Here is a 17,483-nt window from a genome sequence, read left to right as displayed (position 1 = left end):
AAAGCACCACATCAAAGAAGCAAAAAAAAACAAAAACATTATGCCTCTTTCAAAACCAATATGTGAGAGAAAGAGAGAGTGGAGAAAGAGACCAAAAGAAAAAAAGCTAATAAAATTGTCAAAGGAAGACCAGGAAACTGATAGAAGAAAGGTCAGTAGGGTTTAAATTAGGGGCAGTGGCGAACTGGGATAAATTATCCCAAGTGAAGTAAAAATGAAACTCTTAGGTGTTAATGAGAACTCATTAGGTGTGCTTATGCACAGGGCCCAGCAACCAGAAAATTTTCTACAATGAATTTTTCAAATGTTAAATGTTCAAATGCTTTTCGTAAAATACTGTGAAAAATGTTCCTAGAAATCCTGTCCTTACTACTTTTACTACTTTACTTTTCAAAATAAGAAGAAAAAATAATGTAAAAAAACCCAAAACATATATCTATGAAGCTAGTCATAAAATTCCCAAAGAAATTCCGTACAAAGATGAAAGAAATAATACTGAGAAAAAGCAATGTCAACAACAACAACAAAAATGATGCCAAGAACAGCAGCAACAAAATTAAAAGAATATATACACACATATTCTTGGCATTAGTATGAAAGAACAGAGTAGGCAGTTGATCACTGCTACCCAAAGTAACCACAGTGTGTGTGTCCCACACATATTTGGCATTTTTATTGAAGTGCACAGTTCACTGCCCCCCCCCCCAGAATATTTATTGAAGATCCTAGTACAATAAATATACTTATATATATATACATGTGTGTGCATGCATACATATGTACATATGCTTATCTATTTGTCTGTCTAGCTATCTATGCACACACACATACACATGTATGTATATGTATACATGGGTGTGTGTGTGTGTGTGTGTGTGTGTGTGTATATATATATATATATATATATATATATATATATATATAGGAGAGAGAAAGAGATTTTACACAAGAAATCATTCTGTTCTTAGCAACAAGTTGACTCCATATTTTCAGAAGACTGATCTCTAAGTTTGTCAGTTTTTTAGGATAACGGTAAGAAAGTTTTTATATCTTCACAGTTTAGTATTCATCATTTATTTAGTATTTAGTATTTGCAATGTAAAAAAATCCTATAATGTGAACACACCTTAAGTTGGCTTTTTGCTGTGAAGCATATGCAGTATGTTTGTTATGTTGTATAGGAGTGTTTGTGTATATCAGTTTTTTTTAGTATTTTTTATAAGTTTAGTCTAGTTCCAAACTTTTTTCCAACTTTCAGTTTTAATTTTTGATATTATATAACTGATTTCTTTTGTTAATTTATTACATATTGATTTTAAATTTGTATTATTAAAGTTCCTAGAATTGAATCTAACCAACTGATATTCTTCTCCAGTTCTTTGATTGTAATAATGAGTAGGTGTCATGAGAGTGGTGCAAGTAAAAGAAAACATTGAAAAGAACAAAAAGATATAATCAAACATCTAAAGCCAATCACATCATTTGATTTTGCTTACCTGGAACAAACAAGTTCAACAGCAAATACAGAAGATTCAGATGCATTATTTGGCACCCAGGAACAGTGACACCCAGGAATATTTGTAAGTAACTCCAAGTATTGATTTCATTGTCAAAAATGATGTAGGTTTATGGACCACATTGAGCAATGAAGAAATTTCATACTGAATTTAGAAAGGTCCTTTGCAATGTCAACACTGGGATGGACCTTTCACAACTTCAAAGCAAACCTACAAAAACCAAACTCATTCATGCTCAAGAAGTTTATTCTTCTCCACTAAAATAAATGGAGAAACCTACCCTCAGGAATGGCTAGTATATTCCTCAACAAAAGGAAAAATCTACTGCTTTGTGTGCAAACTTTTCTCAAAATTCTCTGAGAATGTTTCTTCAACTACAGCTCTAGCTTCTTCAGGATTTGGTAACTGGTCGCATCCTCAAATTATTAAGACCCATGAAAATTCAAAAAGTCATATGGACTCTTTGTTGACCTACTTAACAAGAAATTATGGTCAGATGTTTACAATAAATCTTGATGAGCAAATCAAAGCAGAACAGGATTACTGGAAGCATGTACTTCAGCAGTTTGCTGGAATTGATTTGCCAAATTTGATCCATTCTTATGTACCCACATAAATTAGTATGGAAATAAAGGATCTGGCCATTCATCATACCTATCTAAAACTATATGTGAAGAAGTTATCCAGCTAATGGATAAAAAAGTTCTTGACAAAATAGTGCAAGAAATCAAAGAAGCAGGGTATTTTAGAGTATCAGTCGATTCCCTGTACTGATTGGAAGAGCTACAGTTGATTCTTGCCTGGATGCAGTGAATTTCTTTGGTGTTGTCAATGAACTTTTTTGCTTTTTCTCAGCCACTACAAGAGGGTGGGCAGTGTTGAAAAGCTTCTTGTCACCAGAGCCAAAAGCTCTGCAACAGTTATCTGGCACAAGATTGGAAGTCATCTTATGTCAGATAACTACAACCAAGCTACAACAGCCATCAGTGAAAGTTATGCTCACATTCTTGAAGCACTGTCACATTCATGATGATGACACTGAAAAGGATGATACGAGATGAAAAGTTCAAAATCTTTTGCTGAAAATGGAAGAATTTGTGTTCATGGACAGGTTTGCTTGATCAGTTTCACAAAGTAAGTAATGTCCTTCAAAGTGCATTAAGGAGCAAGCAAAAACTACTCTACCTGATGTAGAGTACCAAACTCTCCAAAGAAGGCATAGAGTATGAAAACAACAACACAATGATGGCAGGACAACTGAGGCTTTCGATGAAATTTCTCCAAGAGATAATTTTAGGATACATTCATTTATCCTTATAATTGATGCTCTTCACTCAAATTAAGACAGAAGAGCTATTGTGTATAGGAGCATTGCTGACAATTTCTCGTTTTTAATTGATCTGCAAGCAATGAGGAAACAAATTCTCCATGGTGTCCAAACAAATAGATTCAATAAATCTTTTGAATTCAAAGAATTTATGATTTTCTTCCTTTCAAATTAAGGAGGTAATGTCAACATTAATAAATATATTTTGGGGTAATTGGTTAAAAAGTTCCCTGACCCATGACATAGATACACATCCACTACAAAGGGCATAAAACTATATACAAACCAACTCATGCATACATATACACAGTCAGCATAAACTTACAAGTACAAGTGCACAGACACATGCACACATCGACAAGAACATATATATATATATAATAATAATGTTCATCCATCAATGATGACCAAGAACATCACATGGGAGACAGGTCATTGTGTGTCTGGTTGTGGCTGATCAGCCTGATGCATGTTCGGATGCAGGTCAGGCACTGGTGGTTTGCTGGGACTGAACACCAGAAGTTGGCTATGGACTTACACAGCTCACATTTTCTTTGTGCTCCAGCAATCTTGTTCTGTTCATAAGAAGTGACACTTCTGTTGGTGCAGCTTCACCACGCAGGGCAGTCTTGTGCTTGCATTTCCCAAGTGTTGGGGCTGATCTCAAAGCACTTTGACAAGGCTTTAAGTGTATCTTTGAAGTACTTTTTCTATCCGCCTTGAGTGCACTTTCCTTCTGCCAGTTCACTGTAAAACAGTCTTTGGGGGAGTCATGTGTCAGGCATTTGAACAAGGTGGCTTGCCCACCTGACCAACACTTACCTCAGCAATGTATTGGGTAAATACTTGTCAGATCAGCTCAGGAGAGGACCTCAGTGTCTTGAACCTTGTCTTTCCAGGTGATTTTCAACAGTTTTCTCAGGCAGTTCATGTGAAAGAGATTTAACCATTTGGTGATGCGTTCATAAACTGTCCATGTCTCACAGGCATACAGTAGTGTAGGCACTAAAACTAAAGGTTGGTACACCTTTAAATTAGTGGCCATTTAATGCCTCTCCTCTACCACGCTGATTCACATAGCTGCCCGAATGCTGAGCTTCTCTTTGCAATGCATCAACTTCATCATCAATGTTCACAGATTTGGAGAGTATGCTACTGGAGTGTGTAAACTTATCAACAACATTCAGGGTTTCCCCTTTGACAGTGACAGTTGGTTCCAGATACTGCTTTTGCAGGGCAGGTTGGTGCATGACCTCTGTCTTCTGATTGTGAGGCTAAAATTGTTGCAGGCAGTGGATAAGCAGTTCATGCTCTGCTGCATTTGAATGACTGTGACAGCATTGAGTGCACAGTTATCTGCTAACAGTAAGTCACACACTAAGTCCTCTTTCACCTTAAGTCTTGGCCGGTAGTCTCAGTAGGTTGAAGTGTCTGCCATCAGTCCTAAATCTGGCGTTAATGTTGGTTTTGTCAATATTGCAGAAAGCATCCAACAACATGGCTGAGAACATCATGCTGAACAGCAGAGGTGCAAGCAACAGCTCTGTTTGAGTCCGTTAGTGACTGGGAATGCATCAGAAGAGCCTCCATTGTCCATCACTTAAGTGACCATGTGGTTGTAAAAACTGACACACCATGCTGATGAATTTGTCCAGGCAGTCAAACTTTCCCATGATCTTCCAAAGCTCCTCATGACTGATGGCTTGTGTGGATGTAAAGACCATCTCTGCCAGAGATATGTTGATATCAACTTGGGGCACACGAGCAATGGCCTCAGGGAGGTTTGTTCAGGATGTTGCTGAAATGCTCTGCCCAACTTTTCAGGATTGCATTTTTGTCAATGAGGAGAGTGATCCCATCAGCACTGAGCAGTGGTGATGTTCTGGAGGACAGTAGCCCATAGATGGTTTTTAGAGCATTGTAGAAGTGCTTGGAGTTCTAACTGTCAGCATACCTCCGTATCTCATCCATCTTGTTGCTGAACCAGGAATCTGCATCTCTCTGAGCTTTGCTAGAACCTTGCTATTAGTGGAGTTGTAGGCTAGTTGTATAGATGCATCCAGGACTATTGCAGTATTACAGCACTCTTACAATACATCCATGCACAGTGGGCAAAAGGCTTTTCATAGACTTTTGCAAATGATTTGGGCATTCTTACAAAAAGTGGACATGCAGAGTATGGGTACCTGTTTTTTTTTGACTGAAAATTTGTCAAGAATCCACTTTTGCCCTCTAAATGTCCTTTATTTACATTTTGTGGATATTTGTCCTCATCTAGTTTGTTGTTAACACAACGTTTTAGCTGATAGCCAAAACGTTGTGTTAACAACAAACCTTCATCAGGTGTCTTGAGGAAATTTCGAACCCGGGTTCTAATTCTTAAGGTATTTATCATTATTATTCAGGTCACTGCCTGAAATCGAACTCGGAATCTTGGGGTTAGTAGCCCATGCTCTTAACCACTACGCCATATCCCCGTGAGCAATTATGGTGTGAATTTTAGGGCTTATAAATTTAATATTTTCCTATCCTTCCTTAATACCAGTTCCCAAATGCTGTTCATATCTGCACTTGGTCTGCTTAGGAGGTTGCTGTGTCCTAGCATATGTGCTGCTTCTTTTAGTTTTTGTCTATTATTTCAACTTCATCCCACAGGGGGAGGTGGTCTCCATTTTTCCATACATGATCAGCTATACCCGATTTATCAATACCTCCTCGTGTCACTGCTTTGCAATGTTCCTCTACCCTTATTTTCTATAAAGTAATAAAACAGGCCTGCCCATACAGGAAGGAAGAAAATTACAAACTCTGATGTATATATTAATCTTTGTAAGCGAAAGAAATTCAATGCATCTCTTCGGTAATTTTGAAAGAAGAATGTTGTGATAGGATGGTTGAAGTCATTTGTAGCAATTTTTACAAAAAGAATACTCAAATGGTACCATTAAACTGCAAACAGAATGTTGAAATGAAAAGCTTATTGTAAGTTTTGCAGAACGGGACTTCTGAAATAAATTTGGGCTTAAATTTTATTTGTACTGGATGATGATGATTCAATATTGGTATTGTAGCAAACTCATAAGAGGCTGAGAGAGAACATAGGTTCGTTTGCCCGAACAGGAGAAATTATTGATTTCTCATTGTTAAAAATTACTGCCCATACATGAATTCTGAACTTTCATTTAAGAAATCTTTCACAAAGTACGGTTCTAGAATTTGTGTATGTGCAGTTATAAAAACCCTGATTTTTCGGGAAACTCTCCAGTGATCGTTGGACTGCCACTCAAATCCACAACACTCACTCTCAAGTGATCGTTGGACTGTCACTCAAATCCACAACATTCACCCTCTTGAGTATCGGCTAATATTTATGCCACATTCAATACTCAAATCCGACAATATTGAATTGTTGTGAACTCTAGTAGTTAGAATGAAAGATTAGTTAGTGTAAATTTTAAGTTGTAATTCTCTACGACAAAATGACTTTACTTTCTAATTGTTCTATTAATCATCATCATCATCATCATCATCATCGTTTAACGTCCGCTTTCCATGCTAGCATGGGTTGGACGATTTGACTGAGGACTGGTGAAACCGGATGGCAACACCAGGCTCCAATCTAAATTTGGTAGAGTTTCTACAGCTGGATGCCCTTCCTAATGCCAACCACTCAGAGAGTGTAGTAGGTGCTTTTACGTGTCACCTGCACGAATGCCAGTCAGGCGATACTGGCAAGGGCTACGCTCGAAATGGTGTCTTTTATGTGCCACCCTCACAAGCCAGTCCAGGGGCACTGGCAACGATCTCCCTCGAAAATCCTACGAAGGCCAGTCAGGCGGTACTAGCAACAGCCACGCTCAAAATGGTGCATCTTATGTGCCACCCGCACAAGAGCCAGTCCAGGGGCACTGGCAACGATCTTACTTGGCTTGCCGGGTCTTCTCACGCACAGCACATTTCCAAAGGTCTCGGTCAGTAGTCATCGCCTCGGTGAGGCCCAATGTACGAAGGTCTTGCCTCACCACCTCAGCCCAGGTCTTCCTGGGCCTACCTCTTCCACGGGTTCCCTCAACTGTTAGGGAGTGGCACTTTTTCACGCAGCTATCCTCATCCATTCTCACCACATGTCCATACCAGCGCAATCGTCTCTCTTGCACACCACAACTGATGCTTCTAATGTTCAGCTTTTCTCTCAAGATACTTACACTTTGACGGGTATTCACATTGACATTACACATCCAACGGAGCATACTGGCTTCATTCCTTGCGAGCTTACGCATGTCCTCAGCAGTTACAGCCCATGTTTCACTGCCATGTAGCATGGCTGTTCGTACACATGCGTCATACAGTCTGCCTTTTACTCTGAGTGAGAGTCCCTTTGTCGCCAGCAGAGGTAAGAGCTCTCTAAACTTTGCCCAGGCTATTCTTATTCTAGCAGTTACACTTTCAGCGCACCCACCCCCACTACTAACTTGGTCGCCCAGATAGCGGAAGCTATCTACTACCTCTAGTTTTTCACCCTGGAATGAGATAGAAGTTGTTTCCTGTTTGTTTACAGCCTTTATTGCACCTGAACATCTGCCACATACAAAAACTAACTTCCTAGTTAACCTGCCTTTGATGTTGCTGCACCTCTTATGTGTCCATAGCTTGCACCGGGTACATCTTATAGAGTTACTACCTACTCCTTTTCTACATACTGAGCAGGGCCATCTACCTGAAGGGGTTTGTGTTTTATCTACCTTCCTACTTATTAGGATTTTGGTTTTAGCTAGGTTGACTCTAAGGCCCTTCAATTCTAGACCTTGCTTCCACACCTGAAACTTCTCCTCTAGTTCTGATAGTGACTCCGCAATTAGGGCAAGGTCATCAGCATAGAGGAGCTCCCAGGGGCAACCTGTCTTGAACTCCTCTGTGATTGCCTGGAGGACTATGATAAATAGGAGGGGGCTGAGGACGGAACCTTGGTGGACCCCTACCTCTACTCGGAATTCATTGCTGTACTCATTTCCAACCCTCACCTTACTGGCAGCATCTCTGTACATGGCTCGCACAGCTCTCACTAACCATTCTTTTATCCCAAGTTTCCTCATTGACCACCAGATAAGGGATCGGGGGACCCTGTCAAAGGCTTTCTCCATGTCAACAAAAACCAGGTACAGAGGTTTATCCTTGGCTAGGTATTTCTCCTGCAGCTGTCTTACTAGAAATATGGCATCAGTAGTGCTTTTACCTGGCACGAACCCAAACTGCATCTCATCTAAATTGATTCACTCCCTAATTAGTTGGGCTATGACCCTCTCTGTAACTTTCATAACCTGATCTAACAGCTTGATGCCTCTGTAATTATTTGTATCTAAAGCGTCACCTTTACCTTTGTAGCAGTTGACTATGGTTCTGCTACACCAGTCATTGGGTATGACTCCTTCGTGTAACACCTGGTTCGTAATACGGGTGACTAGACTGTAGCAACACTGCCAGATATTTTGAGCATCTCTGCAGTGATTCCTGATGGGCCGGGGGCTTTCCCTGTCTTCATACTCTTAATTGTTTTATCTACCCTGGTACTATCAACTCAGATAGCTGGTCCCTCTATTGGGTCGACATACGGCAGGCTCTCTTCCTCCCATTCATTCTCTTTATTAAGCAATCTATCGTAGTGGCATCTCCAGACCTCTTTCTTTGCAGCCTCATTTAGTGCAAGCGTACCATCATCCATGCGAACACATTTCTCTCCTACGACATCACTATTCTCTCTCCTACACTGTCTTGCAACACGAAATACCTCGAGTCTTTGGTCCTCACGGCGCAGAACATTGGTACATAATAAATTAATGTAGAAATTTATTTCCTTTTACTTCTCGTTTCTTTCAACTTGTTAAACTTATTTCTGTATTTATGAAACTGTTTTTTTATGTAACGGTCAAAAGAATACGAATCCGTATCTTCAACATACATGCATGTATTGAAAGCACATTCAGCGTCTTGGTATGTATAATTCATCATAACATTTACGCAGCCTGAATTAAGAGTTATGCTTAGTGATAAATACTTATAATTAAGTTATAAGTGACGAGATTATCATTATAGCTTTTAATTAAGAAATAATAATAATTGTTATAACTTACATTCAAAAACATTATAAACAAGATATAGTATTCACTCCCTGACCGTAACACATAAAAGTATAATCTATATATATAAAAATGAGAATGTGTGTCTGTCTGTCTGTCTGTCTGTGTGAATCCCTAAAACTCGAGAACTACGCAACCAATTTCATTCAAATTTTACACATGCCTTACTTAGGGTTCCAGTTGTGTTTTAGTCAAAAAAAATTTTTAACTTCTTGCAGAGTTCGAGCACACGGCAACATAATATCTCCTCCACTATTGAAGTATTACGTGTCAAAAGTGAAACAAAAACACTCATGTCAAATACTTTCACTTTAAAAATGAAACTATTCCACTAACTGAAACAATCACATTTCGATACTGTAATGACAGATACTTTCACAGAGAGAGAAAGAGAGAAAGAGAGAGACAGAAAGACACAGAGAGAGAGATGTATATGTATACATATAGATGTATATGTACACCATTTCGATACTGTAATGACAGATACTTTCAGAGAGAGAGAAAGAGAGAGAGATGTATATGTATACATATAGATGTATATGTACACGTATATGTATACATATAGATGTATATGTATACATATAGATGTATATGTACACGTATATGTATGTATATATATATATATATATATATATATATATATATATATATATATAGATATATATATATATATATAAGCAATGTTAATTCTCTAAATGAAGTATTAACAGTAACTGCACGATAAAGTGTAGTATATTGCCACTTAAGTGTGGCTGACCCCTAGGGGTGGATGTTACTGTTGCTTTTAGCCCAAGGAGGACATCTCCTCCAGCTGGCTTATCGACACACTACTGTGTCCTGTTTGCCAAGGGAAGTTATCCCTCTCACCATGATCTGTAGCACGAACGGACCTGGGTTTCAGGGTTATTTCCCTTCGTCGGCGTTCGATAGCCACTGATCCTTGGTGAGAGAGACAAAATCTTGGCAATCTTATATCTACTTTGCCAGTGAAATTCTTCACTGATATCGAAAAGGTGAAAACAAGCAATGTTAATTCTCTAAATAAAGTATTAACAGTAACTGCACAATAAAGTGTAGTATATTGCCACTTAAGTGTGGCTGACCCCTGGACACAGTAGTGTGTCGATAAGCCAGCTGGAGGAGATGTCCTCCTGGGGCTAAAAGCAACAGTAACATCCACCCCTAGGGGTCAGCCACACTTAAGTGGCAATATACTACACTTTATATATATATATATATATATATATATATATATATATATATATATATATATATATATATAGATCTATATGCATACATGTATATGTATACATATGTGTAGATGTATATATATATATATATATATATATATATATATATATATATATATAGATGTACATGTAATATGTACACATATATACATATATACATGCATACAGATATCTATACATATATACACCCATCACACACACATACACATGCACACAAACACACACATTAGTCAATTGTTTTCTTATCCAAAACTACGTCAAAAGTACTGAATGGATCTTTATGAAATTTGGAAATTATATTCTTTGCATAACGGCCATAACTCCCATGAAAATTCATATATTTTTGATGTTGATGAAATTTTAACCCGAACATATAACAGGTGAGCATTATTTAGAAAATGATGTCACACGTTATCGAGGCTACCACTCTTTCTGAATGTGCAAAAAGGGATGACGTCTTTATTCCAAGAATTCCTCTTACTCCATCAGGAGCAGACTTTCCTTTTACATTCACAAGACTACAATTCCCCCTTCGTGTGACTTTTGCCATGTCCATAAACAAATCTCAGGGTCAAACACTGTCTGTAACTGGTCTTCTCTTGGAAGAGCCCTGCTTCTCACATGGACAACTGTATGTTGGCTGCTCAAGAGTGGGCAGCAAAAAAAACCTATTTGTATATGCTCCACAAGGGAAAACGAGGAACATTGTTTACAACGAGGTGTTATAATCACAACAGCAAGAAAGTACGTACATGATCACCTTCTTTTACGAAACTTCATTGACTTTCATATATTTATATTGATATACATATATATACGTGTGTTTGGGTGCGTGTGTGTATATACATCTCTCTATATAAAGATGATGCGTAGTCTAGACGGCGTTTTTAGATTTCATTATTCTCTTTAACCCGGGCAACGCTGGGTATTTCTGCTAGTTCCTAATAATTCTAAGGCAAAAATCGAGCTGATTTCTCATTAATGGTTTCCAAACACACTCATGTACAGAATATAAGAAATTGATCAACATCTTAATTATTGGACTAATATAATCTTTGTTTTTTATCATATCTTGGTCAAAAATATTGCTATGATAGTGTTGAAAAGCTCATTGGAAGTATCATTCCAGTATATTGTGAGCTCATAATGCTGTAGTTTTGTACATATTAAATTAAGTTTTAACCCTTTAGCATTTAAACTAGTCATATCCAGCCAAAATATTATTCCTGTTTTATGGTCAAACTGGCCAGATCTGGCCTCTCACACCAATCCACAATTATCATTTCGAAAAGTTAACAGTTACCTCATCAAAATTGTGAAGCCTACAAGATAATGCATGATTAATTCAAAATAATTTGAATACATAAGCATTACTTTTGACAGTAATCTGAATGCTAAAAGGTTAAAGAATGAAACAAGCTGATAAGAGGATATTCAAATTTTTTGGCACTCAGTTAGCCATTATTCTGAGAACCCTTAATAACAAAGTTCAGATCAATGTTAGCATTACCAAAGCATTTATACTGGTTTTATCTATTTCTTTGAACAGACCTAAATCAGGTCAGCATTACATGCACAAATTACTAGGTTAATGAGAGCAATGGACTTGATCAGTGTGATGAATCTGGTTTGGAAGTAGGTACCAAATTGTTCAGAAGATTCAAGACACATTTAAGGAGAAAGATATACCAGATTGAGAGTTTGAGAGATACTTTAAATGGTTGATCTGTGATTAAACAGTCTCTACCAGGGTGCAAAAAGTGCAGAGTAAGAGGACATTCCACAAGATATGTGGAAGAAGGACCTTCAAAAGAAGTAGCGTGAGTTAACTGTATTAAATCAAAGTCTGAAGACTAAATACGAGTTACAAACATTTGAATTTTCTGCATCATAGTTCTTATTGTCAAGTAAATTTTTCTAGATATGTGTTGTTTTTTTTTTAAGTAAAATGTGGATAATATAAGACACACATTTCATCTAATAAATCCTTCTTATTGACTTTACCACCTCATTTTGTTAGTTATCTTAATGCTACCCTTTGCCCTACCATACCCCTATATCTTCTAAAAAGTAAAAAGCTCTCAAAAGGATATTGTTGATATAGTTGGCATAAAAAAAAATCAAATATTTCATGAAAATTGCAAGATGGGTAAAAATTGGAGAAAAGTATATCTGCTGTGACAGATACACTAATGTGATAATAATTTACTGCAACCACTACAATAATTCAAGTATGCTGATAATGAAATGAAATCATACCCCTATCTACCTCGCTAGCGTAATCGGTTCTTTACCAATTTCTATCTCCAGTCCCATTTTTTTTTTCTATTCTTTCTATTAGCCCAGCATTCTGCATTCTCTATTTCTTCTTTCTCCATTTTCAACTAAACGGTCATATGTACCTGATGAAAAAGTACACCAGATAGCTACAAGACATTCATAATGTTATTTAACATACACCGTGTGTACTCAACTATACCTTCCAACCTTTTTATTTACAGATATATGCCCATATCTATGTACACACACACATTATGCATATATTTATTTCTTTATTGCCCACAGGGGGCTAAACATAGAGGGGACAAACAAGCACAGGCAAAGGGATTAAATCAATTACATCGACCCCAGTGCGTAACAGGTACTTATTTAATCAACCCCGAAAGGATGAAAGGCCAAGTCAACCTCGGCGGAAATTGAACTTAGAACATAACGACAGACGAAATACCACTGAGCATTTCACTCGGCGTTACTAACGTTTCTGCCAGCTCACCGCTGTGTCATATGCATATAATATATATGCATACACACACACACACACACACATATATATATAAACATGCACACACAACAGGCTACACACATACACAACAGAACAGTGAAATACTCACCTCAAGATCTTCAATATCACTTTCTTCAAATTCATCATAAGGAACATATTCCACATAACCTGATGTACTCTAAGTAAGTAGATAGAATATATAAAATTATAGTAAAATTTATTAGTTATTGAGCTTAGATATGACAATATGGACAAGCAATATATAGAAGCTGAAGGAGACCTTAATTGTATGTTCAGAGAAGTTGATGCATATTACAGGGGATAAGATAGGGACTTGTAACAGACAACTGGTTGTTGTCTATGTTATAAGTCTATAGGATATCAGGTAAAGGCTTCAGACCAGACCGCTGGCTAGAGTAAGGCTCCAAGAGAAGGCCGGAAGATGGCAGAAATGTTAGCACGCCGGACAAAATGCTTAGCGGTATTTCACCTGTCTTTACATTCTGAGTTCAAATTCCGCCAAGGTCAAACTCTGCCTTTCAACCTTTCAGGGTCGATAAATTGTATACTGGGGTCGATCAAATCGACTGGCCCCTTCCCCAAAAATTTCGGGTCTTGTGCCTAGAGTAGAAAAAGAAAAAAAAAGAAGGCTGCAGGTAGATGGAAGCAACATTGTGCAGATAAAGTTCTAAAAGTTTAGACACAGACTTGAAAAAATCTGGAAGAATGGACATAACTGGGAACTATAACAAATGGCTAGAATAGAAGTTAGATATCAGGGATACTTAGCAAGAGAAGAAGCAGAACACAAACGGTTTGCATGTGTTCTGCATGTAATGTTACAGAATGAGATGGCTGCATAGGAGCATCTACTCAAAGGAGATCCAAAGGAGGACCAGCAATTCTATCTATATGTGAGATAGAGCAATTAAGAATACAAAGGCAGCTGGAATCGTTAACTGCTATACAAGCAAAGATACTTTCTTGCTTCATGCTCGTTTGATGGGGCTAGAGTGATCCCAGGTTAGTGACCCCAGAGATGCTATCATGCATTGATCCGACCAGTCCACCAGTGCTCTCCATTGCTGGTGGTCCTACACCAGCTACTCTGCATCCTTCAAGGTGATATCAAGCCTTTGAAGATCTTCCCCAATCACATCAAGCCATCTGGTGTGGGGCCTGCCACATGGTCTCTTCCAGACTGCAGCTGCTGCATTAAATGAGCCCTGATAGGATGATTCAGTAGGAGATGGAGGAAATGTCCATTCTAGCACATGCAACAGATAGCTATGAGGTGGGAGGCTACAGGCTGATCTGTGCATGCTCACAGTTCTTTGTTGGAAATGTGATGGTATCATTTGATGGTTCTCAGGGCTCTGCTATCAAAGCCATTGATCTTGTTTGCCAGTTTCTTCAAGAAGATTATACACATGAAAATGTGTAAAATCTTCCTCAAATGCTCAAAAGAATAACTAGAAGTTGTTGATAGTTTTACCTCAGGAACTAACTGGAAGCAGAGGTGAGTGCTCCAAAAGCATAGTAACCAGAGTAAGAACAGAGTGGAAAAATTCAGGGAGCTTTTACCTTTGATGGTAACAAAGAGTTTTGCTCTTCTTATAAAGATCCCAACAAGCACTAGACAGGCCTTGAATGTAGAAGACTTGCAACAATAAGAAAAAAATGAAGTGAGGATGCTCTGGTGGATGAGTAATATTAGCGAATGATGGATCACAAATGAAAACAGAGATAAAAGAAATCAGATGTGATCTGTACAAAAGAAGACTTTCCTGGTATGGGAATTATTTTAAAAAAATATAAGTAGACATCTCAGCTAAGAGTAAAGCAAAATTTGTTGACATTAATATTTTACAAGTTCACACAATACAGCTTCCTCTTTCAGAGAAGTGATGGTGATGAGTGAGGTGTACTGAAGGTCGTAATAGCTTTGGGAAGTGTGTAGTGGTGGTAACAGTGCATGGTGTGTGGTAGAAGTTGTGATAGAGAATGAAATATACATTTCAATGATGATGATAAGGATTAATCATAACATATTTCATTCATATTAAAGCAGTTACTGACTTAAGTGATCACACTAACATATTTCCATTTACTTTCAACAGTTCAACAATTGATATTTGTGCATCTGCATGTATCAGTACTTGTATGTGTCAGAATATGGATGCATATATTAGTGTGCATGTGCTTGTGTGTGTGTTCATGGGTGTACACGTGCATGTGTGTTATTGTGTGTGCAGTTGATTGAGAATAAAGCTTTTGTGAAGACACCACAATTCAAAGGGAAAAAATTTTTAATTTTAAAGTTATAACATACATAATATATATACAGGGTGGGGTGGGGCATAAATACTGTTACAAAAGTTCAAAACTATTTTTCATAATAATATTCAAAGTATTCTAATGATTTATTTGAGTTAAATGATAGTTTATTATATGTTTTCTTGTATTTCAGAAACTAAATATTAAAATTTTGTTGCAATGTCTGTTGAATGGAAGAGAAAATTCATCATAGAGCAATATTCAAGTTAGGGAAAAACCTCAAAATTAACAGAATGTTGATAAAAAGGACGATTGATCGTTACCAGGAAACTTCTTCGATCAAAGATAGACAAAGATCAGGCCGTCCCCGCACCTCCAGAACACCTAAACTCATCAAAAATGTTAGGGAAAAAATCAGACGAAATCCAAGAAGATCCATGAGGACAATGACAAAAGAAGCACAAACATCACCAAGAACTATGCGGAAGATATGCAAAAGTGGCCTAAAGTTGTCACCCTATAAACTCCAAAAGAGACAGCTTCTCTCTGCGCCCACAATTGAAAAGAGACTCGGCAGAAGCAGTCTCTTGTTGAACTGTATTAAAGATGGCACGCTCCGTAACATCATCTTTAGTGATGAAAAGTTATTCTCAGTTCAACAGTCTCACAATCATCAAAATGACCGAATCCTTGCTAAAAGTATTGAGGCAATACCTGGTATTGCCTCAATACAGTGATGGTCTGGGCAGCCATTTCTGAAAGAGGGAAAACTCCACTTGTTTTTGTCCCTCAAGGAATCAAGATAAACAAAGAACGGTACATCGAGGACATTCTGGAAGGCGCGTTGATACCATGGTGCAATTCAGTGTACGGTGATGAAGTTTGGACATTCCAACAAGATGGGGTGACGAGCCACATGTCTCGATTAACACAACAGTGGTGTAGAGACAACTGTCCGTCCTGGATCAGCAAAGAAGAATGGCCTCCCTCATCACCTGATCTTAACGCTCTTGATTATTCTTTGTGGTCAATTCTGGAGAATGATGCCTGCTCTACTCCTTGCCAAAATATTGAAGCTATAAAGAAAAAATTGACCAAGTGCTGGGATAAAATACCCTTAGATGTTGTGCGTGCTGCTATAGAGGACTTTCCAAAAAGACTTCATAGTGTTGTGAAGGCACGAGGTAAACATTTTGAATAAAAGTTACACCATATTGTTCCTTGGGCATTTGCAAAGCATATTTTGTAATAGTGGGTTGTTAAATAAATTTTTGTCGGGATAAATCTGTTTTATTTTGTAACAGTATTTATGCCCCACCCTGTATATATATATATATATATATATATATATATATATATATATAAGTCAGTAAATAGTGGGGTTGTGTTAACCGCACGTGGAGAAATAATAGGAAAATGAAAAAAAAGCCAGAATGCTGAACTGGAAGCATAATTTAATAAAGATTTTTTCTAACCGGTTTTCATTGCAAGGAAGCAAATTATCAAGAAGGAGAATGAAAATGCTTTTTTACAAAGAAGTACAAAATGAAGAAAATAATATATAAAACAATAATATATAAAAAAATAAATATACCCATACATTATATTGTCTTTGAGCTTTTGTAGTTCAATAGTAGTTCATGTATAAATTGGTAGGAAAAATAAGGATGCATGAGGGTTGAGAGTTTTGTTAGGTTTAAAAAAAGGGTTAAAAGTTTGTGTTAAGCAGGAAATGTGGTGTCAAAACAGGAAGTGTGTGTAAGGGGAGACAAGTGTTCTTAGTTAGAGTTATGAACTCTTTTTTTCCCCAACAGGAAGTTTGTGTCTGTTCACAGAGGAATAAGGTCACTGAGGGGTGTGTGTGTTAAGAAATGGTTGGAATTTCTCTATGAAAAGATTCTCCTTGTTGATTCTTTCTTGTGTGGAGATTCTGTCTTTACATTGATAGAAAGGGAATATAATGAATTTAGGGTTTTTGTTTCTGGCGCAAGAGTCTATGTGGCCACTGAGTGGAATTTGGCGGTATTGAGGGAGGTTTATTTGTTCCTTATGGACAGCTACTCTTCTATGTAATGGGAGGCTCGTCTGTCCGATATAGAAGTTTTGGCAACCTGCGCAAGTAAGGACATAAATGAGGTTACCCGAGGAACAAGAGAAATTGGTTTTAATTTTAAACTTTGTTCCTCGTTTGAAGGT

General features: G+C 37.6%; 1 protein-coding gene across 2 annotated transcripts in view; it reads right to left on the bottom strand.

Moving 5' to 3' along the window:
- LOC106874548 (protein MAK16 homolog) overlaps window positions 1-17,483 on the bottom strand; it is a 167,316-nt gene that overhangs the window by 13,064 nt on the left and 136,769 nt on the right. For both annotated transcript variants that reach the window (XM_089362571.1, XM_089362572.1), the window contains one exon: window positions 13,120-13,188. In XM_089362571.1, coding sequence (XP_089218697.1) covers window positions 13,120-13,188 — 69 coding nt within the window. The remainder of the gene's footprint in view (window positions 1-13,119; window positions 13,189-17,483) is intronic.

This window comes from Octopus bimaculoides, chromosome 14, assembly GCF_046866305.1.
Source record: "Octopus bimaculoides isolate indiv1 chromosome 14, ASM4686630v1, whole genome shotgun sequence".
Classification (NCBI taxonomy): domain Eukaryota; kingdom Metazoa; phylum Mollusca; class Cephalopoda; order Octopoda; family Octopodidae; genus Octopus; species Octopus bimaculoides.
This window is presented reverse-complemented; position numbering and strand designations above follow the sequence as displayed.